This window comes from Candoia aspera, chromosome 13 (genome assembly GCF_035149785.1).
Source record: "Candoia aspera isolate rCanAsp1 chromosome 13, rCanAsp1.hap2, whole genome shotgun sequence".
Classification (NCBI taxonomy): domain Eukaryota; kingdom Metazoa; phylum Chordata; class Lepidosauria; order Squamata; family Boidae; genus Candoia; species Candoia aspera.
This window is the reverse complement of record NC_086165.1, coordinates 7,020,333-7,044,101: the sequence shown is the minus strand read 5'-3', so window position 1 is coordinate 7,044,101 and position 23,769 is coordinate 7,020,333. Positions and strand designations below refer to the sequence as shown.

The 23,769-nt window shown below is 47.6% G+C and overlaps 3 protein-coding genes across 4 annotated transcripts in view; all 3 read right to left on the bottom strand.

The window, feature by feature from the left end:
* Positions 1–2,345: 2,345 nt before the first annotated feature.
* On the bottom strand, positions 2,346–5,851 carry NMB (neuromedin B). The gene is made up of 3 exons (XM_063313970.1): positions 5,529–5,851; positions 4,147–4,555; positions 2,346–2,825 (listed from the first exon to the last, which is right to left on the bottom strand). Exons 2-3 carry the CDS (start codon positions 4,292–4,294, stop codon positions 2,551–2,553), a joined length of 423 nt encoding a protein of 140 aa, XP_063170040.1. The 5' UTR covers positions 4,295–4,555; positions 5,529–5,851; the 3' UTR covers positions 2,346–2,550.
* Positions 5,852–8,576: 2,725 nt separating this feature from the next.
* SEC11A (SEC11 homolog A, signal peptidase complex subunit) lies at positions 8,577–16,595 on the bottom strand. The gene is made up of 6 exons (XM_063314067.1): positions 16,455–16,595; positions 15,072–15,181; positions 11,829–11,978; positions 10,278–10,397; positions 9,762–9,819; positions 8,577–8,855 (listed from the first exon to the last, which is right to left on the bottom strand). Exons 1-6 carry the CDS (start codon positions 16,503–16,505, stop codon positions 8,805–8,807), a joined length of 540 nt encoding a protein of 179 aa, XP_063170137.1. The 5' UTR covers positions 16,506–16,595; the 3' UTR covers positions 8,577–8,804.
* Positions 16,596–18,852: 2,257 nt separating this feature from the next.
* ZNF592 (zinc finger protein 592) overlaps positions 18,853–23,769 on the bottom strand; it is a 30,100-nt gene continuing 25,183 nt past the window's right edge. For both annotated transcript variants that reach the window (XM_063314450.1, XM_063314451.1), the window contains exons 8-9: positions 22,215–22,332; positions 18,853–21,117 (exon numbers count right to left, since the gene is read on the bottom strand). In XM_063314450.1, the coding sequence (XP_063170520.1) occupies positions 20,599–21,117; positions 22,215–22,332 (637 nt within the window). In that variant the 3' untranslated portion in view covers positions 18,853–20,598. The remainder of the gene's footprint in view (positions 21,118–22,214; positions 22,333–23,769) is intronic.

Below are 23,769 nucleotides of genomic sequence, written 5' to 3'. Positions count from 1 at the left end.
GTGAGTTCTAGTCCTGCCTTAGGCGTGAAAGCCGGTTGGGTGACCTTGGGCCGGTCCCCCTCTCTCAGCCCAACCCACCTCACAGGGTTGCTGGTGTGGGGAAAAGAGGAGGAGGAAGGAGTACTAGGTATGTTCGCCGCCTTGAGTTATTTATAAAAAATAATAAAGGTGGAATTAAAAAAAGTCTAAATCTAAAATCCGGCTTAGCAGAAGGACTGGAGGCAACATACATGTGCAAAAGGGTCTTCCTCCTGTCCTTAGGAGCTAAGTGTTCTAGCAACCAACAGCAGATCTGGTGCTGTGGGCTGGGTAAACATTCATCAGGAAGCATTAGCAAAATGCCCCTTTGGATGAATACCATGCCTGACCATTGTCTCTGCTTTGTTCTGCCAACGTCCTTATGGGCATCTCCAAACAGAGTGGCCTGGTTCCCAGTCAGAAGTGGGCTTCTCAAGTACTTCTGGGCTAACTAACTCCATTCCTGGCTGTGGGAGCTATCCTTGTGCATTTCTGGGCTCAGCACAGTTCTCCTAGGGAGCACTGGGGAAGTCCTGAGGGTGCCTTAGCAAATGTCTTCTATGACCCAGTTGTAGCTCGTTGTATTTTGTCAGCAGTGTTACTGCAGATAACTTATTTTTTAATAAAAATTTGGAGATGATTGATGTCTTTGGAGGGTTATGGACTTTGGGAATGAAGACTGCCATCTTCACTGTGTTGGTCACAGAGTTTGGAACCAGGTCCCCAAAGTTACTCCCACCATCACTCACCCTCCCCCTGGACATGAAGCTTCACCGTAGCTCCATGGCATGGCTTCCAACAGGATATACTGCACATGTCTCTTGAAGTAAATGCCTTTTTGCATGCAAGGGTTACTTGGTGGGCTATATTTACCAAAATGAGCAAAGAGTCTGGAGTCCCAGCTAATAGAGGAATGAGGATGACTGGTCTTCAGTCACCTCTCCTTTTTAGGTTCTGCAGCAGACCCCAAATCTTGTTCCTTTGACCTCACGCAAAAGATCTGGAAAAGCTAATGTGTTCAGCTTGGCAATCTTTGAATTCTTCTGCATGTCACTGAAGTGATACTGCAGCACAATTCTTACTACAGGATGTACCTGCACAGTCCACACATTACTGAAAACCTTGTTTTCCAACATGTAAAGTTGGGCATTTATGGACAATCTCTCTCTCCCATCCCCTTCTCCCCAGCAACCATGGCACATGGAATCAGTAGGTGTTTTCTATATTTTTCATACTTAGTACTTTTTAAAAAAATTACATCTGATTGAGAAAGGCCTTCTGGAACATCTCTACCTTTCTGCCACAGTTCATCACATCTTCCTTGGTTCTCTGCCATCAGATGTACTTCGCCAGCAACTTCATTAATGGCGGCACTTCCTGCAGTGGGGAACGAGAGTAGATGGTGACCAATTAGCAGGACAGGTGGCACATCAGCCATCTCTGGAGGCCCAAAGGAGGCAGCCTTCCCCATCCTGTGGAGGAACCAAAGTGGGCTTTTCCACTTGGCTGTTTGTGGCCCCTTTCCAACCCAGGACCCCCCCAGACCAAAGAAACCTCAGGATGGTTTTGCACAATGGACAGATCCAGCCTCCACTGTTTGTTGTATAGGACAATAGCAGTAAACAAAGAAAGAGGCCTATGACAGTGGACTGACGTGAGATAAAGCAGCTGGGGATTTACCGTTTTGGGAGCATGGAGGATATGTGACCTAGGACTAAAATAGACCAGAAAAATGCAGCTCATGTTCTTCATTGCAGAAAACTCCCAGTTCAATTCCTATCTCTGGAAAGAGTGGCAAAACCCTTGGCTGAAAAAATGGGGTGGTGGTGGTGGAATGGTTCTCATCCAAATCAGTATTTCATTCAGGATCATGGGGACTAGGAACTTCACCTTATTTTTAGGGAAGGGCCATTGCATTTGTGTGGTTTGCAGAAAATCCAGGTCCAGTCCCACATTGCCAGTAAGGTTGACAATCCTGGGCAAGATGGATCAAGACTCTGGCTCAGGAGAAGCCCTTCTTGCCTATGTGGTTGGCTCTCCAACTGTTTGGATCTAAGCTTTCTCAGAAAGCTCTCTCAGTGCCTTTCATTCACTCCAAGCAGCCTTCAGCCTCTTTTAGACTTCCTGCAAAGCTTCCTGCATGTTCCTTTTCAAGTCAGTCCCACCAGGAACAAGCTCTGGCAGGAATAAAAAAAGAAAAGAAAACTTTTCTTTTAAGAGATCTGTGTTGGTCTCATAGTTGGGCAATTCTTTGATTATGAACAGCTGGGAGGAGGGGGAGAAGGCAGGGGAGGTGGAGATGAAAGAGGAGGAGGAGGAGGAAGAGGGAGAGGGAGAAAGAAGAATGCACAAGCTAGGCTAGATGTTGCAGCCATAAGGACCCAACTGGAGCTTGCAGGCCAAGTACCAGCCCTCCAGCATTTTGCTTGGCAGTGGATCAGCTCCCTGAGAAGGGCATAGTTGGAGTTATAGGAGAGATGTGCAGTGAATGAAGGTGCCTGGAGGCTGAGAAAGTAAGGGTGGGCATCATGACTAGCTCTGTGGAATCCTGGCAATTGCACATTCCTTCCAAGCAGGAAACTGGAGGGATCTCACCTGCTCTTTGGGATCCTCTTGGCTCTCCTCCAGAAGCTTCTGTTGCAAAAGGATTTTGAGAAGTTCTCTGGTCAGTAGATCCTTCGCTCCATCTATGATGCTAGTGACTGCTGGGCTGAAGTCTCTGGGGATCTGGTTGGGCTCTGCGCTCCCCAAGGATGATGAGTGGAGGGGGGTGGGGCTCAGGGGACTCTTCTTCCCCATAAAATGCCCTGAAATTACACACAGGTGTAGAATTCTAGATGAAATGAATCAACATGGGGCTGGTTCCAAGCTCTCCTGGGAGATTCACCAGGCCACTTCCTTTTTGTTGCTGCCATAATCACCCCTTTATATGTCCTGGTATTTTGGAGTCAATCTACACAGTTGTTCTACAGCTAGAGAGACCTTCTCCTCCCTCTTGCTTTCCCCCTTTCCCTCCCTCCCTCCCTTCCCACCCCTCCCTTCCTTCCCCTCCTTCCCTCCCCATCTTTCCTTCCTTGCTCTCTTCTCTTTTAATCCTTCTTTGTTTCCCTACCTCCACCAGCAGCCCCCAAAGCAGGATTGCTGCTTAGTTTATTATTTATCAGTTGGCCGGAGAAATAGCGTTTAACTTTTTAAAGGACAATATTATTGCTTTTAATATTCCATCACTTTTAAATTTGGAGTTATTGAGGAAGAATCCCATGCTCAATCTATCCACACACATATGACGTTGAATAAAATTATTATTAACATGCCCATTTGAAAAAGAAGAGAGATCCCTGAACTTACAGTTGCTCATATAAGCACACAATCTGCTTTCCTGCCCTGCTTTCTAAGGAAGCAGGTTGGCAATTTCAGGGTACTAACCGGGGTCCATGGAGGGAGACCTGGCCAATTAGTCAGGCTTGAGAGATGGATCCGAAGATATTCCAAATTTTAGCAGCTCCTCTGCCCACCCCCGCCCACCCCCTGCTTCAAATAATGGGCAATCAATTGGTTTTTCGATCCCAAAGACGAGGGTGTTTTTCGGAGCTGTCCTCCTGCGGGTGCTGAAGGGAGCGTTCCCGCACCGGGTAGCGCTTTTAACAACCCCGTCCCCACCCCGTGCCTGTAACGATCCAGGTATTCGATGGAGTACCCTCTTAGGGCAGTCTCTGCCGCCTAAGAAAGGCAAAAGGGTGCCAAAGGGAAGCCCTGAAATAAGGAAAAGGCAGCTTCGCCGCACGATTCGCCACAGTAGCGCAGGAAAGGCTGCGACGTCGCTCAACTTTGTGCGAGGCTGCACTTTTTCTGCGCCCCTCCGGCGTCCAGGCTAGGCGGGGATCCTAAAGGACTGTTCCCACGCCCTCATCCTCTCCTTTCTCTTGGAGGCGTCCTCCAAGATTTAGGGGTGCCCGGCTGATCCCAAAGAGCCCCCAGCGCCCCCATCGGACCCGCTGCCCGCCCCCTCGCCTCAAGCAAGGAGCTGCGCTTTTCTTCGAAGGCGCCCAGCGCTGATGCGCACCATGGGCAGCTGTAACGGCGCCCGTCCGGGGACGGGCGCCCCGTCGGAAGCAGCAGGAGCGGTACCTGTAGCCCAGAGGTTCTCCCTGAGCCGGATGGGCCCGTCCCTCTTCTCGGCGAGTGAAGGCGAGGCGGAGAAGGCGGCGGAGAGGATCAGCAACGCCACGCCGCCCACCCGCAGGCTCCGGCTCCTGGCGAGTCCGGCTCTGGCCATGGCTCGACGGAGGGATGCCCTGATGGGTCTCTTCTTGCCACCGGGGGCGCCTTTCTGCCCGGCTTTTGCCAGCCCGTCTCGGGTCGTCGCCGTCTCCTCCTTCGGATCCCGTCCCCGCTTTAAGTAGCTAGGCTGCAGGGGCGGGGACTGGAGGGCCGCGAGGTGGCCCGGGCGACGCCTCAGAGTCGACGGGAAGGGCCGTCCGCGCCGACCTGTGGAGCTTCAAAAGGAGCCTGGGAAGCCCTCTTTCTGGCCGGGTGGCTTGGGAGGGAAGGGAGGGAAGAGGGAAAGGGGAAAAGGGAAAAGGGAAAAGGGAGGGGGAGAAGGGAAGAAAAAGGAAAGGAAAGGAAGGGAAGGGAAGGGAAAGGAAGGAGGGAAGGGCTAAGAAAGGAAAGGGAGGGAAGGAAGGAAGGAAAAGGAAAGGAAAGAGGAAAGATGGAAGGGAAGGGAAGGGAAAAGAGAAGACAAAAGAGTCTGAAGGCAGGCCTGCAACTAGGGTCTGTGTCACCCGGGGCAAACATGGATTCCACGCCCATTTTGGCACCCCCCCCAGCACTCATTTTGGCACCCTCCCAGCGCGGTGCCCGGGGCACATGCCCCACTTCCCCCCCACCCCCCCAGTTGCAGCCCTGTCTGAAGGAGAGACATTTGATCAGCGCTCCCCAAAGTTTGGCTCTTTTGTGAATGCCACGGCTTAATCTTGGTATCCACAAAAGAACAGAATGCCTCTGAGCATACACAGAGCAACTTGGTACCTGTAGGAGGCAGTGCCTTGGACTAAACACTAGGTCCTTTCCAGATTAGCTCCTTGATTTGAAGTTGCCCTATAAACCGGGAGCTGGAACCTGAAACCCCCAAAGGAGCCCCCCTCCCCCTCCTCCATTCTAGGCAGGATGCCTGAACATTTCCTGAAGGCTTATGCTGGGAACCTGGGCTGGGCTGGGCTGGGCTGGGGGAATGTGAACCCAGCGCAAGCTATTCCTCTCTCCCACCATTCCCACAATCTTGCAAAAGCCCCTTCCTTTTAGAGACTGTTGCCAAGCAAAAACCTTGACTGGGTGCACCTGGGCTCCAGGAGCTGAGCTGGAATCAGGGGAGATTTAATTTTTGCTACGGGCCATCAGTAAAGCCAACTCCTCACCATGAAAGCATCCGCTGTAATAAACGCATTCGCCTTAAAAGATGCCACAAGGGAGTTCATTGTTTCTGCAGCAACCAATTAATATGGCCCAACCTGTGGCTGACGTGGTTCTCAGTCATGGGTTCTTCTGGCCAGAAACCACTTGGTCACCCTCCTGGCATCCTGCTTTTGCCTTCCTTTGCCCACATTTTTGCAACCTCCTCCTTTGCAGCGTGTAAAGTTACAGTACATTTATTCACACCAGTGCTCTCTCTGGGCAGTTCAATTCCATGTTAGGCTTCAGACGCAGGGCCTTGGGGAGAATATTGTCTTAAGGAACATACTTGGCTCTGAATAAAAAAGCTGCAGAGTTGCCCAAAGATCAAACAAAGCAAGATAGGATTATTCATTCTTAAACTGTGTTCTAGAAGCAACGGATTCTTTGCATTTCAGGATTAGGCTGCGCGTGGGCATGCAGAGTGCAGAAGCAGATTAAAGGCCTGCAGGTTTTTTGGGTGTGTGTGTGTGTGGAGGTTTAGCTGTCAGTGGTGGCTTGGCTAGCATAAAAGAGGGCTCTAATCGCAAGGATAAGAGGGAAGAGGTGCAGGGAGTGGAATTAAGGGACCCCAATTATTGGGCAGCCAGAGAGAGCCCACACTCCCAGTCCTGGATCAATTACTGGAAGCGCCCCAGCCGGACTGGATGCTCCAGAACATCTCAACAAGATAACCCGGGAAGGAAATGGAGAGATCCGATAAACCCAAAGAAGCAGGAAATGGGGGTATCTGTGGGGCAAACATGGAACTGGTCTGCTTGAAAAGGGGTGGGGTCTGATAGGGGCAATGAACAGGCTCTAAGAAGGGCTGGAGAAGATGCTTGCCAAAAGTCAAGGATTCCTGCCAATGCCTATGTGAAATCACACCGAGCGGTGAGTTAACTATGGCTCAGTAAGCAGCCCACTTCCCCAGTGCAATCAGGAAGCAGATGATGGCTTAGGGGGACTGCACGTGAAGGATCCAGGTTTAATTCCTGGAAACTCAGCCGGGGGTGGGAAAGACTGCTGTCAAGCACAGCAGGACAGGGCCGGGCACCAAGAAGCAGAGGGCCTGCATTCAGCCCTCGACCTGTTTCCAACTCCCTTCCCAAGCAACCAGATGCACCTTTGGAGGAGGAGGAGGATCCATTTCTCCAAATCCAATCCATCCATTCCTCTCCAAGCAGCTCCGGGGGAAAAATGGAGGAGGGGGAGGAGAAAAAAGTGATTCCCCCCCCCACCCCCCAGCCTTTCCTGCTGTTTCTTAGCTGTGTTTGCTGAGGTTGGAGAAACCATTTTAAGGATGGGTAGATGTAACTCTTGGTGTTACTTCCCTGAACGTATACAGCCACCTACTAGTAAAAATCCCGCAAAAACATTTAAGCCTAGCCCTTACCAACATGGAACCCAATACAAACCGAAGTTTAACTCAACTACAAACATGTTCAGGTTGCTTTGCTAAGATTTGTGATCTGAAGGACCAGACTGGGTACAGGGTTTTCCAGGGGAAATCTACTTATATGCTCATTAAGAGTCAATACCGACATGATGGCACAGCATCAGCAAAGATTGGTCTAAAAATTTGGGAGGCTCAAAGATGTAAAAGCAACACCTCTTCCAGAAGACTGGAGGGTGGGCAGAAAATACTTTTTGCTCTTTCTGAAATCCTGCATCTTAGAAGTGAAATGTGTGTGTATGGAGATGTGGGAGAAAGAGTGCTTTAATGCTTTTTTTTAAAAAAAAGATAATTGTTATTCAGCAATTTTTGAGGGGTAACACCTCTCTTCACAGCAACTAGCTGTCCCTTGAGTATAAAATAATATCAGCATTTCCATTTGGTGCTGCAAAGGTGTTGATTAGCGACATTTGCATTAGAACTGCAAAAAAAAAAAAAAGACGCACAAAAGAAATGCAGCATCTCTGGGATTTAAAAGGGGGGAAGATGCAGCTTGACCAACAAATGACAGCACGGATTATTAAACTTGTCCTCGGCCCAGCTTACTTCGCAAGGAGGTTGTTGGGGGAATAAGAGTAGAGTAAGAAGTCCAGGGCACGTTTCTTGATCTGTCTTCAGGTCAGCTCTGGAGGACCGGGGCCGCTGTCTCACTGGTGATGGTGGGGTTTAACCAACCCGACAGACAGACTGAGGGCCTCTGGCTAAGCGGCTGAGTCAATTGACCAGGGTTCCACAAACCACTAACTTCCCACGATGACCCAGTTATGCCTGAGGTGCTAAAGGGTCCTTTGAGTCAGCAGCAGCTGAAGGGAAGTGTCGAGATCCTTCTCAATGGCAGTGACAATCAGATAAAATTAAGCCGCCCACGGGGCTGTGTTTTACAGTGGCTTTGCTAAAAGTGGAGGTGGTAAGAGAAACTGCATCAGAGGCCACATAATCACCAAAGCCAAAATGTAGTGAGAACTGTTATGATGCTCTGATTTTCCCAGGCCTGATGCTCTGGCTCTTCCTCATCAGAGCAGCCCATTTGGTGTACAGGTAGTCCTCGCTTAATGACCATTCGTTAAGTGATGGTTTGGACTTACAAGAGTGCTGAAAAAAACTGACTTATGACCAGTCCTCACACTTGCAACCATCACAGTGTCCCCACAGTCACGTGATCACAATTCAGGCGCTTGGCAACCAGTTCGCATTTAGGACCATCACAGCGTCCTGTGATCGCTATTTTCGACAGGGAACTGCACAATTCGCTTAATACTCACATGGTTCACTTAACGCCTGCAATGATTTGCTTACTGGCCGCCAGAGAAAAGGTCATAAAATTGGGTCGGATTCGCTTAATGACTGCTTTGCTTAGCAACTGAAATGTCCGTCCCAATTGTGGTCGTTAAGCGAGGACTACCTGTACATCTTCTCCAGCATTTTCTTACTAAAATGAAAAAGCCAGCATTTGGTCCCAGGCCTATCAACTCAAAAGTGGAGAAGTGGCACACACCTATCATTTTAAAATTGGAATTTATAGTTGTGATTCACTGGTCCTCAGATTATTTTATTCTTATCTGGAGGAACACAGATTGTCCAGGGGGGCATCTTGAAAACCAGTCTGATTTTCCTACTTGCAAACGAAGTCAGTTGAAAAGAGGACCCGTGAACTCAGAAAAAGGCAGAAGGCTTTGGCTTAAAACTTTTAATATAAAAATTCACTGATGTACAAAAATGCTGAAGTGTGACAAACTGTTCAAAATACTGAGATCAACCGTCCTGTGACGCAGCAGTTGTAGAAAACGAAACCCAGTGCCAGACCCAACTCGGATTACGAAGCAGCGAAATGGACACTCTTCACATCCCCCTGTCTACTCGGAAGGAAGGTCCGCCTCAGCCGGACGACCTTGGTGACAGGCTACTCTCGATGAACGAGGACAAACAAGCCCAGGAGAAAAAGCACGGTGTACTGGGGAGTGGGGGAGAAGAAGACAGAAACATTTGGAGCACTCACTCAAATTGTTTCAAATGCAATGGAGGAATTTCCCAGGCCCTTGCTTCATAGCACACGGCCTCAGCATGAGAAGGTTTTCATGGAAATTCTCGGCTTCAAAGTTCCAACAATAGGATTCATCCAAGATTCTCCCTCTGCCCCCCCCCAAATGTGATGGTAATGGATTATTTCTCTAGAGGCAGGAAGATACTTAAAACAAATAGTAAAACCTCCAAAATGGCACAATTTGGGTACAGCTTTGCCATCTCAGTTCACGTCTTGCACGAAGCTATGCTTTCGTGTAATCAGGGTTTCTAGAACAAGCCCCCAGTGGTTGGATTCAGCACCGTGCTAACCCATAACCCATATGCAAACTAGAATGCAGGGTTCACACGTTAGGCTAAGATGAAACTTAAGAAACCACAGGAGGACTTGGTAGGATGCATGGACCCAAAGAGTGACCCCAGGCTTTAAATGATGCAAGACCAATGATTTAGACAATGCATCGTTCCTTGAAGAGCTTAAACTTCAGAAAAAGTGTTAGGGAGGTGTGCTGTGCCTCACCTGCCTCTCTTGAAGCTTACGGTGGGTTTTTTTGTTTGTTTGTAAACGTTCTCTGGCCTTCGTCAACCCCCAACCTACCTCCCAAGCAAAACAAAATTTCAAGACCTGCAAAAGCCAGAGGCAGTACTCATTTGAACCAAACCACCACTGAGAATCAGCTGCTTGCACTCCCTAGAACGGGGCCAGCTTGGGACCCTTCAGCAGAACTCTGCTGAGAGAGACCCTGAACCCACCCGCCTCCATGCAATGTCTGAACGACGTTTTGGTTCGCCAGTGCAATGGATCACACCAAGAGAGCAAATGAACAGAAAGTCCTACCTTGAATTTAGGGTAATCATTCATTAGGATGGTTACTATTCCAATGTATGGCACAAATCTAAAACGGAGAAACAAAGTCATCCTCTTTGGACACTACACGGGCCAAAACATTCTGGGCTGATTATAGGCTAAACTGACAAAGGGGAACGAAGGAGCAAAAGATGTAGGCTTTTCTATAAACAGCAGGACACCTCCCTCTGCCTCCAAATCACATGCAGGTTAAAAAAAGGGCCTTCATAAAACTCAGAAACAACACATTATGCAGAAACAGGGGGGTCCAGAACCAGAGGACCAAATTTCTCCATAACCAAGCTGCAGAAGGAAGACAGGCTTTATGGCACACAGTTAAAAGCACAGTTCCAGGAATAACATCTTCCCAAGCTGGTGAATGGGCAGAAACGAACAGGGGCGTCAACGAGCAAAAGCAGGGGGCACCGCTGATCTCGGCAGAGTCTGCTTACGCTAGGATGGAATGCCCGTTTCGCAGTGCCACCAGCTGGCTGGCTGCTCACTCACCCTCTGGCTCTTCCAACCACATCTTTCTTCTCCAGCCAGTGCTGCCCCTGCTTGTACAAGCCCCGGTCGTCAATCGCATTATTGTCACCTTTGGTCAAAAACTTGATGTCGCCGTTTTGTCTGGCACAGGGAGAAAAAAAAATCCAATTCGAACTGTTAGGACAGCAGTTATGGGCAAGGCAGGGCACAACCCCATTGTGAGGAGGAATGACAATGCCAGGCGAGTACATCACATGACAGCCATCGGCAGGATCAAGGTTTTAACTTGGTTTCTTTCCCTGAGGTTGCAGCTGGGGAGTGTGAGTGGGGATGCCTGGGATCATCCCTCTTTCTCCTTATTTCAGGACCTTCGTGGCAATTTCTATATATTCCACACCTTTTGGATTAAAGTCCCCACAACCCCTTGCCAGAGATAAAGCTGGCCAAGCATGATGGGAACTGGAGCCTGGTTACCCATCCCTTCCCTGGAACTTGGCCATAACTCTTGCGCTACATGCTTAAGGCGGGAAGTCTGAGTTCATTTCCAGCACAGCTTCAACTCAAGGCTGGGTGAATGTAATACTATTTTCAAACCATAACAATAAGAACAGAATACAAAAATGAGAGAAGCTGGGTGGAAGTGTAGAACAGCCATGGTGCTGACCCCATACCTAATCCAGGATTATAAAGCTAGTCCAAGTTTAGCATCTGCTCCCCTCAAGTAACACCATTCATGTCAGTTCTTCCACATGATTTCCAAACTCTGTTAGCTGCATTCAGGCGTCACTTTCCTCGATCTTCTGCTCTCGTTGACCAAGTGTGATGGAAGATCCCTTGTTTAATTGAACCACGTTTTGCACTTGCAACTAAACCAGCAAACTGTAGCTCGAAGGAGCCTTCCAAACAAAGGTTCCAAACTCAGACAAGTTGTGTGTACAGGTAGTCCTCGCTTAACAACCACAATTGGGACCAGAAATTTGGTTGCTAAGCAAAGTTGTCATTAAGTGAATCCGACCCAATTTTGCAAGCTTTTTGTGGCGGCTGCTAAGTGAACCACCTGGTCGTTAAGTGAATCACATGGTTTCCCATTGATTTTGCTTGCTAGAAGCTGGCTGGGAAATTCAAAAATGGCAATCATGTAACTGCAGGATGCTCCAATGGCTGTAAATGCAAACTGGCTGCCAAGTGCCCAAATCACAATCATGTGATGGTGGGGATGCTGCGACGGTTGTAAGTGCGAGGACCAGTTGTAATTCGGTTTTTTCAGCACCACTGTAAGTCTGAACCATCACTAAACGAATGGTCATTAAGCAAGGTCTATGATCTTGGCTGGAGGGGCTCATTGTAACAACCGTTTGCTGGCTCAGGTACAGTGTAGTTTCATTAAACAACAAAAAAAGGATCAGAATTATGAATACCAGGAGAGAAGGAATGGATGAAAATAAAGCTGGTTTCTGATCCTCTGTGCCATGGTGAAGACTGAAATGGAGCCACCACTTGTGAAAGGACACAGCGAAAACTGACACAGCAACAGACGCCTGCAACTATCACCATCCAAAACCTGAGACGTACTTTTCGTGGATTTTTAGCACCCGATGCACAATTGGAATCTCCCTTCCTTCTATCCTAAAGACCACGATTTCACCCACTCGGATCGGCTCTTCGATGCGGTTGGTCAGGAACAGGAGATCTCCTCTGTGAAATGCAGGCTCCATGCTGCCACTGGAAGGGAAAAGCATTAATGGTTAAGAAAAATACCTCAAGCTCTACATTTTGCCTTCAGGTGGAAAACAGCCCAGTCAGTTTTCAACGGTTAAAGAGACTGTTAGGTGTACGACTATCTACCCCACGCCACCGGTTACCCTGAGAAGGTCACTACAGCAAAAACCTTTGCAAACTTTCCAATAAATACTTGCATATTTCCCCTTCGCGTTCCTAGCTCTCCTCTGTTGCACATGTTATTCCGACACTCTCTCTCACCAGCACATTACTTGGAAAATGGCAAAGCAATGCAAAATCCTTAACCTTTGAAATGATTGATCCAGCCCTGTGGAGAAAGAAGCTGAACTTTAAGCACCGTGCATGTGTGGTGTGTGCAGTCACTCAGCTCCTCTGCTATCCAAAGGCAAAAGGAGAAAGGCGCCGTGGTAGCTGCCTCGCCCCCTCCTTCAGCTTTGGCAAGATACGCAGTGGGGTGAGCTGCGGAAGATAAAAGCTTTGAAAAAATGTGTGGGGAAAGACTCAAAGCACTAGTTTTATTTATTCATTCATTTAATAAATTGATAGGGCTGCCCATCTCATACACACCATTCTGGGTGGCTAACAATTGAAAACAGAATAAAAACAATAACCAAATTGGTAAACAGCATAAAATAGCAGCTGAGAAAAATCACAACATCCCACGATCAACCCAACCAGGAACACCTGTATTATCAGGTCCCCAGGTTGGATGGTAAAACCAGGTCTTTAATGCCTTGCAAAAGGCCAGGAGAGTTGGGGCAAGTCTGATCTCTGGAGGGATGATGTTCCAGAGGGTGGGCAGGACCCGGAGCATGCCTCTCTTGCCAGATGTTAACGGATGTGTAGAAACCACTGGGAACAGACCAGGTAGTCCTCGACTTACGACCATTCGTTCAGCGACTGTTCGAGGTTACAATGGTGCTGGAAAAGTGACTTATGACCGGTCCTCGCACTTATGACCATCATGGCATCCCTGCAGTCACACAATCAAAACTGGAGCGCTTGGCAGCTGGCATGTATTTATGATGGTTGCAGCATCCCAGGGTCACATGATTGACATTTGTGACCTTCTCAGCCGACTTCCGACAAGTGAAATCAATGGGAGAAGCCAGATTCGCTTAACAACCCAGTAATTCACTTAACAACTGCTGCCAAAAGGTCATAAAATCAGGTGCAGTCACGCGATGTCTCACTTAACAACCCCATAGCTTAGCGACTAAAGTTCCAGTCCCAATTGTGATCGTAAGTCAAGGGCAACCTGTAGCTATGATGGGATTTTTCCCAAGAAATGGGAAGCCCAAGTTTCAAACAAACAAACAACTAATGGAAACACAGAGTGCTCTGGAGGGCCTCTGGCATGGAGCAGCTGGGAGGCTTAAAGTCCTAAGCCATGCAAGTGGGCTTCATCAGTTGGAAGAAACAGCAGGAACGTACCACAGGGTCATTTACTAGAGGAGTTAGACAGGAAGGCTTCCCTTGGATCTTTTGGCACAGAGGAGGGTAGCACGCCCTGTACGACAGAAGCCAAGATGCTGCACATTGATTGTGTCTTTCCATCTTCCCTGCCAGCTGCCTTCCACAACAGATTTCTTGGCAGTTCTGCTTGCCCATTCTGTACTCAGTAACAGCTCCCCCCTTGTTTGAAGTATACAAATAATGCCTGATGTTCTATTCCTCCCTGTCTGTTTTCTCTTTGATGTCATGTCAACTCGACTGCAAGGAAAAGGCAGGGGAATTATCTTTTCATTTCTGTAAAAAAAAAGGGAGGGGCGGACTGTGGGGCTTTGTGCTGAATGCATATATGTCTTTTGAGGATATAATCTGGAATCTGTTTGTATCACTGTCCCTATAAGGCTAGCAGCTGCTTCAAAGGCAGCTGTCTACAGGAACTCTTGCTTAGAATATATGGAGAACAATCAAGTTTGTACTGATTATCCAGTCAATATTATCCTGCCCGGTGCAGCATTTAAAATTGGGCAGGATAGTCCCAAATTCAAATCCCCATTCAGCCATGGAAGTCTTTGAGCTAATCGCTCTCTCTTGACCTATTCAACCTCACAGGGTTTTTGTGAAGGTAAAAGGAGGACAGGGAGGAAGATCTATGCATACTGCTTTGACATCCCGGAAAAAAAATTAAAAATGTAGGAGCCTTTCCCAGGATTCCTCTACAGACCTCAAACCACAAGCACTCAATGGACAGGAAGTAAGAACTTGTAGTAAGAATTGATTTCAGCCTTGCACCTAGGGTGTTACAAGATTCTGGGAAAGTTATACGAACAAGCAGTTTTGGCAAAACAGATTGCCTGTTGCCAGATCAGAACAAATGTGCTTTCCTTAAACTATGGCCACTGCCATAGTTTTACAAAGCGATAACAAATCAGATATCAATAGAAGAGAATATCTGTAGCTCAGGGTTGAACGGTGGAGTCCCTGGTGCTCTCTGGGCTTGGTTGTTGGCTTACAGACCTTTCATTACCCGACTAGGCAATGTTTTCAGTCAGAAGGGACCTTAATTCAGTGGGACCTGAAGATGTTGCCTAGTCGGGCAACAAATCGTCTGCAAGCCAACAACCAAGCTCAGAGAGCACCAAGGACTCCACAAATCAGAGATCACTTATTTTAAGATCTTGCAAGAAGTTTGACTTTCAGGAGGCATTTGAGAACAATAAAAAAATCAGCCAAAACCATTACCCGAGGAAGAATCAAACTTACCATGTCAGGGATCAACACCATTATTTGACTGCATCCCCTGAACAAGGGGCACCTAAATGTTTTCAGTTTATAGCCTGTCTTTTAACAAATATGGGAAAGCAGATTCTCTGACAGAAGGGTGGCAATGTAGCTCAAGTAGGACCTGTTTTCCAATACAGTATTTGTAAAAATACGGGCTGTAAACTTAAACCTTGCCCTTCTGTCAAGATCACACTCGTTCAAAGGTCATGCTACATTAGCAGAAGGCATGTCCAGCAGATTCCCCATAAGCTGAATGCCTCCCCAAGCCATTAGGGCTGCCTCTCCCTTCCAAATCTCACACAGTAAGAGGGGTTGAGCCTGAGATTCCCAGAAGCATTTTACCTAAGCACAACAACGATGGGACTCTCACTGCCCGTGGCCACCATCAACCCCTTCCAGATCATCAGCGCTGAGGAAACGATCATCCCAAAGTTCAGGACCTGGTAATACAGCTGGGAGGCAGGGAGGGGACAAGGATTATCACTGGGAACTCAAGATAGTCCTTTGCAAAACACAAAGACACCCATGTTCAGTGCTCTTCCTCAGGCACATCTTCAAAGGTAATGCCCTCCCCTCCAAATGACAAGCCACCGTTTAGAAGTCCTACTACAGTCAACAAGACCACTGGGGACTTCAACCAGGCACAAGCTATTTGAGTTGACTTCTTAAGTATGGCTGAAACCAAACTTGCCTTTGGGGAATCCTCTGAAGCAGAGCCCCACAGCTGCTCTGTCAACCCCTTACTCTCTTGACTCACTTTTCCCAGGGAACGATTGCCCTGAAGGAGAAATGTGAAGCAAAACGAGGCTGCAGAGCATCGAGGGCCTGAAAGGAGACAGAAGATGCTCCCTTCCTGCAATAATGTGGAGAACCAGTCTAGCGTAGCGGTGAAGGGGCTAGCCTAGAAACCAAGAGATGGTGAGTTCTAGCCTGCCTTAGGCATGAAAGCCAGCTGGGTGATGTTGGGCCAGTCCCTCCCTCTCAGCCCACCTCACAGGTTTGTTGTGGTGGGGAAAACAGGAGGCACAGGAGTATTAGGTACGTTTGCTGCCTTGAGTTATACATAAAGAAGATGGGATAAAAAAAAATCTCCTTGGGAAGATCTGGATTGGGAAGATGACAAGCCCCTGGTTTGTTTTCCGTCTCCTTCCTAACCAGGGTTGCCAGCCTGCCTGCTCTTTCTGCTGCGCAAATCAAGCAACCATGGACATATTAATCATATTATTACATTTTTATCCTGCCTTTTTAATATATAACTCAAGGCGGTGAACATACTTAACATTCCTTCCTATTTTCTCCAAAACAATATATATGCGCGCGCGCACACACACACACACATATAGAAAGGATAGAATATTAGCAGCCCCCTCCACTGGCTCTTTTGGCCCCTACGCCTTCCCCACGTGGATGCCCTGCGGGTACGTCGCACTGCACCTTCCATGCTCCTTGACCCACGGCCAAGCCTGCTGGGGAGGATGGGAGCTGTAGTCCAACGCCCCTGGAAGGAGGCTGGGCTGTACCAGCAGCAAAAGGGGCCAGGCCCGCTTGGTCACGTGATGTTTCCACCACGAACACCGGTTTTTATCCCCCCATCGCTCAACTGGGGGCTCCCCCACCCCGCGCTCAACTAGGCAGCGACAGGACGACGGCACGCCTGCAGCCCCCCGCACAGCCGAGAGCGGGTCTCCCCCGGGACCGCCTCCACGCCCCCGGGGCCCGCCGAACCTGCCGCTTATTCATCCGCCGAACATCGTCCAGAAAGTCCACGGACAGCATCGCGGTGGGCGAGCAGGCTGCCGCCGGGAGACCCGAGCGTCCCCCACTTCCACTTCCGGCCGCTGAGACCGATATCCGGCTGAGCTGCTCCGGGGGGGGGAAGCATAGAGTTCGAGGCGCTAGACCAGCCCGAACGAGCGCTGTTTCCCGAGAGGTCTCTAAGAAGCCTGGAGGGACGTCATTTCCGGTTGTGATGAGAGTTGACTGCACGAGGAGCGGGGCCTGGGCAGGTTTAGCTGCGTTTTTCCACAGAGGCGCGTGCTGTTTTACTGCTGTGGAGTCTCCCTGTGTTTGTTTTCCCTTTAATCTGAAAATCGGATTTCAGATTTAAGGAAGATTTTTCAGAATTTTTTTCTCACCCTGAAAAAAGCTGCGAACACAGAAGCTGTTCTTTTTGCGGGGCAGTGAAACGGCATCTCCCTGTATTAAGCGCAGGGGTTTGCAAGGGAAGCCTTTGCAGTGACTTTGCACCGTCAGCCCGGCTTAGGGAGAGTGGCTGGTTGGCTCAAACCACCCGAGACGTCGCATAGTCCTTTCTCTTTCGTGGATGGCTGTTAGCCAACCTACCTGGCTCCAGCAGAAAGGGATTTTCCGGTCTTCTTTAAAAGAAACAGGAGACCCAGCCTGCAGATTCCAGCTGGCTTCCGGGTTCTTTCCTCTCTTGCTGGCGTGTTAGTCAATCAACATTTATTTACGGTCAAACACCAACCACCCTGGGGTGTCTTTTGTTATTCACAGGAGGCCATGAAAAAAAAGCATAGTTTTTGGAGCACAGCATGATTATCTGGCCCCAAAGAAGCCTCTTAACCCTCACATCTCCGAATATATCCTATGGCTGTAGCATTTTGAAGGCATCTACAAGGGAAAACTAATACAGGCGGGATAAAAGTCAAATAAGTAAACTAAGAGCTGGAAGTCAGGATACAAACCTATGAAGACTGCAATGGAAACCCCCTTCAGGTGATTTATCCAGACCCATTTCTAGCTTTGCAAGGGGAGATGTAAGGGACTGGAGGACAGGACTAGAAATATGTGTGCACTGAAGTGTTCCCTTTAAACTCTAGTTGCAATAAGGGGAAGGCGTCCTGGAGAGGAAGGGGTGCATTTAGTGCAAAAGGGAGGCATTTCTAGAAGTACCTGATGTGCCTTGTTGCAATGCAGCAAAGTTCCCCTGCAAATTCTTCATTAATGCAGTTCAAATTTCTTAGATAAGGTTAATAAAGGTCTCCTTTGAACAATAGATTGAGAGTCCTGGTGACTTTAAGATTAGGCTTCTTAGCTAGAATCCTAAAGTGATCTGCCATTATCTTTGGAATTTTTTTCAACCTCCTAGAGCAGTGTTTCTCAACGTTGGCCACTTTAAGGGTGACTTTCAACTCCCAGAATTCCCCAGCCAGTATGGCTGGCTGGGGAATTCTGGGAGTTGAAGTCCATCCCTCTTAAAGTGGCCAACATTGAGAAACACTGTCCTAGACTAAATGACGGCCCTGGTACTCTATCTAAGCCTTGCTTAGTTTCCAATCCCAAGTGAGGGTAAAGGTTAGAAGGTATGAATTGCAATGCAAATTCTGCTGCAGTTGATACTGCTTACAGTTGGAATGGCAGTCGGCCTAGTTAGAGAAGCAAACTATTTTTCACACAGGTGTTTATAAAAATAGTCAATAATAATCTGGCCATCATCCTGTCCTCTTCTGAGTTGCCTATGACTAGAGCTGGTGAAAAGCAATGGCAGAGTTTTGCTCTATTTGAAGTGGGAAACCGATGAACATTGTACTGTGATTTTTAAAAGTGTTTCTTTTTTAAGGCATTGCTTAAGTGAAAGAACGAATTCCTCCCCCCACAAATCCAGCCTGCTCTTGGGCCATGTGGTTTTCCTGCAATCTTTGCAGCCCTCAGACTTAAATATTAAGCCTGGTCCTAAAAGGTGGAAAAAGGTGTCCCTGGAATTATCTCCCCCATCTTCTCTTCATGCTTCAGAAATATTTATACCCACACTCAAATTTAGTCAGTTGATGGATCACCAATTAATATTCTCTCCACCTGACTTTTCTGGGCTTGCGCAACACATTATGACCACGCAGTTTGGGTTCACGCAACATGATCAGCTAAAATATAGTTATTTGCTTGCGGCTGAATGCTGTCTGAATGCAGCTGCGGAAGGCACCTGCTTCAGAGCAGATCCTTCTCCAGGGCTGTTCTTCTCAAACAGATAGATTCTGAACTACAGCCTCAGGCACTGAGATCAAGTCCCTATCTGGGATGTCATTATGAATCTCCAGCATTTTGACTGAAAGGCCACTGTAGATCTGAAGAGCTGCAGTATCAGAGAACGGAGGCTGGAAGCCACTCATTGTTAGATGGTTTTATTTGAAATACTTTGAAGTAAACAGTATAGCAAGGCACAGATGCCACTGCAGATTAAATAGATATGTGATGGCTTGGGAGGAATATCCTCCCCGCCCCCTGCTATTGTTACTATAGCTAGGCTACCTTGTAAAACATTCCCTAGACTAAAATGTACACGGTATCAAAAAATACAAAGGGTTTTATCAAAACACATCCAGACGAGAAAGTGAGCAATTCAAATGCAATAAGATAAATAGGGGATTTTTTTCTTTTTAAATTATTTATAGTAAACAATGAGCAGGGTTCCGACTTGAAACTTAAAAACCGTATTAAAAAAAAAAGTAAATATTACACGAAGCATGAGAAAAAGCACACGGGGTGGGGTGGAGAGGCCCCAGATGGGGGAATGAGTTGATGTTAGAGGGTGGAAAGCCATCTTGAGAGATGGTGGCAGCCAACTGAGGCAAACATTGGAAAGGGGTGGGGAGAGAAAGGATGTGCTTCGTTAGCCCCAATTATTTTCATTTTCTGAAACAGCAAAGTAACTGAATGCAGAGGGCATTATCAAGAGAGACCTCTGGCTTCTTCTGTACTGCAATCTTTGTTTCACAACTGAAAGTCTTCTGGGACAATACAAGGATAACCAACCAAGCCAATCTGCCCCTCCCCCCCGCTTCTTGATACCCTTCAACCAAGCTGCAAAGCAATGCTGATCATTTACAGCCAGGGCAGTGATCAAAGCTGCTCCCCAACATGAGGAAGGGGGTGCTAACCTTGGAAGAGGAATGACCTGGTCACCCATGGATGCTGTCTACAGCTGAAGTGCAACCCTCCCATTTTTCTTTTTTTCTTACTCTTACTACAGACATCAATAAGTACTTGGGCAGGTATTTAAACGTTTGTGCCCCCAACTTTTATGAAAAGGTCGTAGGTGCAACAGAGAAGGGTGTCCTAGAATCCATTGCCATGCATAATCATCACTCCAAGCCACTGTGTGTGTCTGTGTGTGAGGGAGGGGGCAAATACTCAAGAAGATATGCAACTGATTTCACTTGGAACAAAGATTAAGCACAGTGCCCCCCCACCCCCCAGCTTTGAAAGGCCTGCATTGCCACAGTACAGCTAAACGTGGGTACTGCTGGGGAAACTGTAATGTTTTATTTCTCAAGAATTAAATCAAACAAAACACCTGCCAGTGACTAGTGCTGAAAGTGTATGTCCTCTAGAAAAGGCAGGCTTCAAAATCATATTCACAGAGTGCCTGAAAGGTAATTTTTGAGGCTTGGAGGATTTTTGCCTTGAAAGGGAAGAACCGTCAGTGAGGGGTGGTGTGGTGCAGAGGAGATTCCTGGCATTCTGGGGCTATGAGGGTGGGGGAGAAAGGGCTGCATTCTTAACTAAAAAAGGGGGAAAAAAGAGGCTGAGCTAACAGGCAAAAGTCTTGCGTAGCAGGTGAATGCTTCGTTTTTTGCTGGGGTGGGGGGAGGAAATGTGAAAAAGTGCTCCTTACCCTGAAGGGCCTGATGCAGTTCAGGCAGCCGTGGGCATCCCATAATCTATCTCTCTCTCTTCCCTCCCCTTCCATTACACATTCAGTGCTAGGGAGATGGTGGCAGTTGGTGCTTTTTTCCAATTTCCCTTACTAATCAAAGTGAATGGAATGCGGTGCCCATTTCATCAGATCAACAGCACGCTGAAGAGTGCCCCCCTGCTCCAACCAATGTTTCTGGGGAAGCCGAGCGCACTCTTAAGTAGGGGGAGACTTTGTGGGTTTGTTCTGGGAATTGGGTTTCTCTTTGCTGCAGGGCACAGGGTTGCGCACCGAGTCTCTGCTCTTGGAAAAGTCCCCTTCCGCACTGCCGTGGCTTGTCTCCCCATTGGCCTCCCCCAGTCCGTTCTCTCTTGTCTCCATTTCTGGAACCTCATTTCCACCCTCTTGTTCTGGCTCCTCTTCCTCCTCCTCCTCCTCTTCCTCCTCCTCTTCTTCTTCTGGATCTTTTACTTTATGAACAATAAAGAGGTGCCTGTTCAGAGAGAGGTGGGACGTATAACACAAACCGCAGAGCAGGCACTGGTAAGTGGAACTGTCTGACTTGTGTCGAGGTATGTGTTCCAGAAATTCAGTCTCTGTGGCTGTAGCAAAGCCACACTTTGCACATTTCCAGCGGGCTGCCTTCAGTTTCTTTGCTGGTGGATCACCTGATCCTGATGCAGTAGCTTCCATCTGACTCAAACCGTCTGCTGTTACTCTCTTTGGAGATTTTGTCTGCAAAACAAACCGCGTATGCTTATTGTACCGATCTGCGATGCAATCCGTAGCCCACCATCAAAACAATACTAAGAGCAATAAGAATCCCATCTCTTCCTGCTTGCACTCCACCACCAAGCTGTCCATGGCACCCCAAGCTATTATGAGTAATGAGTGGAATTACAGGCCCCCTGGTTACCCCCGTCTCTGCTAGGTCAATGGAAGTGTTTGGCTTGTAATGTAGTCATCCAAAGGTGGCATGGGTGGCGAGGAGGAGACAATGAAAAAAGAGTGCTCTGCCATACCCCCTTTGTCATGAGTACAGCAGACCCCCCTCTTTTGATTGGCCTCTACTTGCACTCCTGTTGAGTAGAAAATACCTTCACCCGTTCTCTCAGTTCTAAGGACAGGGGCAACATTTTGGGAGGGAAGGAACTTAAATATAATTAACCAAACTGTTGTCTCCAGCACTTGGCTAGGAAGATAAGCGAAGTCAAACGCAGTAGAGTGCCTTAAGGACTAACTTTTCAGTCTGTGATTCTCCAGGCTATCATTCCCTATTTTATAGTGCACAGAAGCCATTAAGCCTGTCTTCCAATCTGTCTGGTCATTTTCTCCTTAATGACTCTGCTGTCAAAATTAATCTGGTTTCTTCAGGCCTCACTCTCTTGTCACTTGTCAGTAACAGCCTAGGATTTTCATTTAGTTAAGAAGGACCTTACACGGATGGTCTTGAAAGAAAGCTGCCTCGTCTATGCTGGTCACGTTAAACTACAAGGTGGTTTCAGACAGCTCTCCTTGAGACATAAAAGCCTTCAGTGCACTTTGGGTCTGCCTGGAACCAAATACCCTGGTCTGTACCATTAAGGGATTGTTTAAGGCTAGAGTTAAATTACACCCAGGTGATTGTGGAAATGGGTGAGTTTCCATTACAAGAAATATCTTTTGATAGAGCTGGCACTGTGTGTAGAGCCCACAAGATACAGTTCTGCATCTTATCTAAAGAACTGTGCTCCTCCTGGAAAGAGAACCGGGGGGCAACTTGGAAGGCAAACCAAAGAGAGAGAACATTAGCCACCCCACCTCTGTATTTTAAATAAAGCATTGCAGATTACTTTTGTCAAGTCTTTGGATATCTGGGAAAGATCTGGATTTTTGATGCCGTGCATGAGGCTCATGTGACTCTCCAGCAGTGACGGCTGAGGAAATGTCTGAATTTCATCTGTGCAGTACCTTCAAAATACAAAACGAAAGAAATGCCATCAGTACGATTGGATTTCTCACTCTCATCCCTCGCTACCGCATCTCTTGTTTTTACTCTGCGGCCCCCCGTTTTCACAGAAGCCTAGAGTTGGAAGGAACCTTGGGATCATTAAGCCCATCACCCTGATCAAGACAGGAGTCCGAACGAGAGCACCAGAGACCTACAGCTATCCAGCCTCTGCAGGAACATATCCATGGAAGAGGAGCCTACTATCTTTCTGGGGAACTGGCCCCAATGTCAAACTCCTTTGGCAATGAGGAAGCCCTTTTTCTACCATTTGGTTGCAATCTGCCTTCCCGTAACTTCAATCCAGGATTCCACATCCTGAATTCTCAAAAGAGCGTTTCTCCATCTCAGCAACTTTAAGGTTTGTGGACATTCCCTCCTAGCACACATCTTAAAAGTCGCTGAGATTGAGAAACACTGTTCTAGAACGACAGAGAACAGGACTTGATTTTCTTCTTTCAGTCTCTCTTCATAAGACTCAACAGAAGGCACGCCTCAAAATTGATTCCCAAATGCTGGAAATGGAAACTGCAGAATTCTTACTTCTGGAATGGTGTGAATTGGGATACTACAGTTTTAACGTTTTCACAGTGTGACATCCTTGTCTCAATCCTGGATAGGGAAGGTGCTTTTACACAACGCAGTTTGCTACAAACAAACAAATCTTAGACTTAGGCCAACATGTGCACCATGACTTTGCATCAATCAATCAATCAATCAATCTTTAATACGGTCACAGACCAGAATTACAACTTTGCATCTATTCTGAACCTTCTGAATACATCCTTGAAGGACATCCGTGCAGTTTTCCCAGCAGATGAACCTGTGAGCTAAGTCTGGTTTGGGAGAGAGTCTTCAAGCACAGAGGACGTGATTTGACGGCAAAAGCTTCCATGAGCAGGACCCGCTTCTAAGAGCTACATACAGAGACAAAGATTCTACCACAAGTAGCTTGGAAGCTAGTTTTGGATTCCAGGGATACCCAGGGTGACCTTGGGTCATTCTTCAGAAGTGATAAGAATGGCTCCTTTTCTAGAGAGAAATCAAAGGTTTGCCATGGAAGGCTAATGTTTTGTCTGGGATCTTGGTAGGAACTGCAATTTCACATTTGCTAGCATGTGGCAGGAACGCAGGAGGCCACAGAGAGGAGGCATTTAAAATCACAGGATTAGATCAACAGATACCTGCTACACCGTTCTGTTCACATGCACCAATTAAAGTAACACCTACTCAGAATTCCTCTCTCTCCTTGCCCAACATCTGTACTTCAATGAAGATAACGCCTTTTCCCCCCCTTTTCCTTAAAATGCTTTCTACAGGAAGAATAGCAGGGATGAGCACTAACCTGTTCCCATTCTAGCTCAAATGTTCTCATTTCTGAAAGAGCTCCCACTGACGTA

Coding starts and splice junctions, on each gene's coding strand:
- NMB (XM_063313970.1), bottom strand. CDS start 4,294: ATGGCCAGAGCCGGACTCGCCAGGAGCCGGAGCCTGCGGGTGGGCGGC. Junction 2,826..4,146: donor GGAGAACCTCTGGGCTACAG/GTACCGCTCCTG, acceptor GTGTAATTTCAG/GGCATTTTATGGGGAAGAAG.
- SEC11A (XM_063314067.1), bottom strand. CDS start 16,505: ATGCTGTCCGTGGACTTTCTGGACGATGTTCGGCGGATGAATAAGCGG. Junction 10,398..11,828: donor GTGCTAAAAATCCACGAAAA/GTACGTCTCAGG, acceptor TCCCTGTGCCAG/ACAAAACGGCGACATCAAGT. Junction 9,820..10,277: donor GTGGTTGGAAGAGCCAGAGG/GTGAGTGAGCAG, acceptor TCTCCGTTTTAG/ATTTGTGCCATACATTGGAA.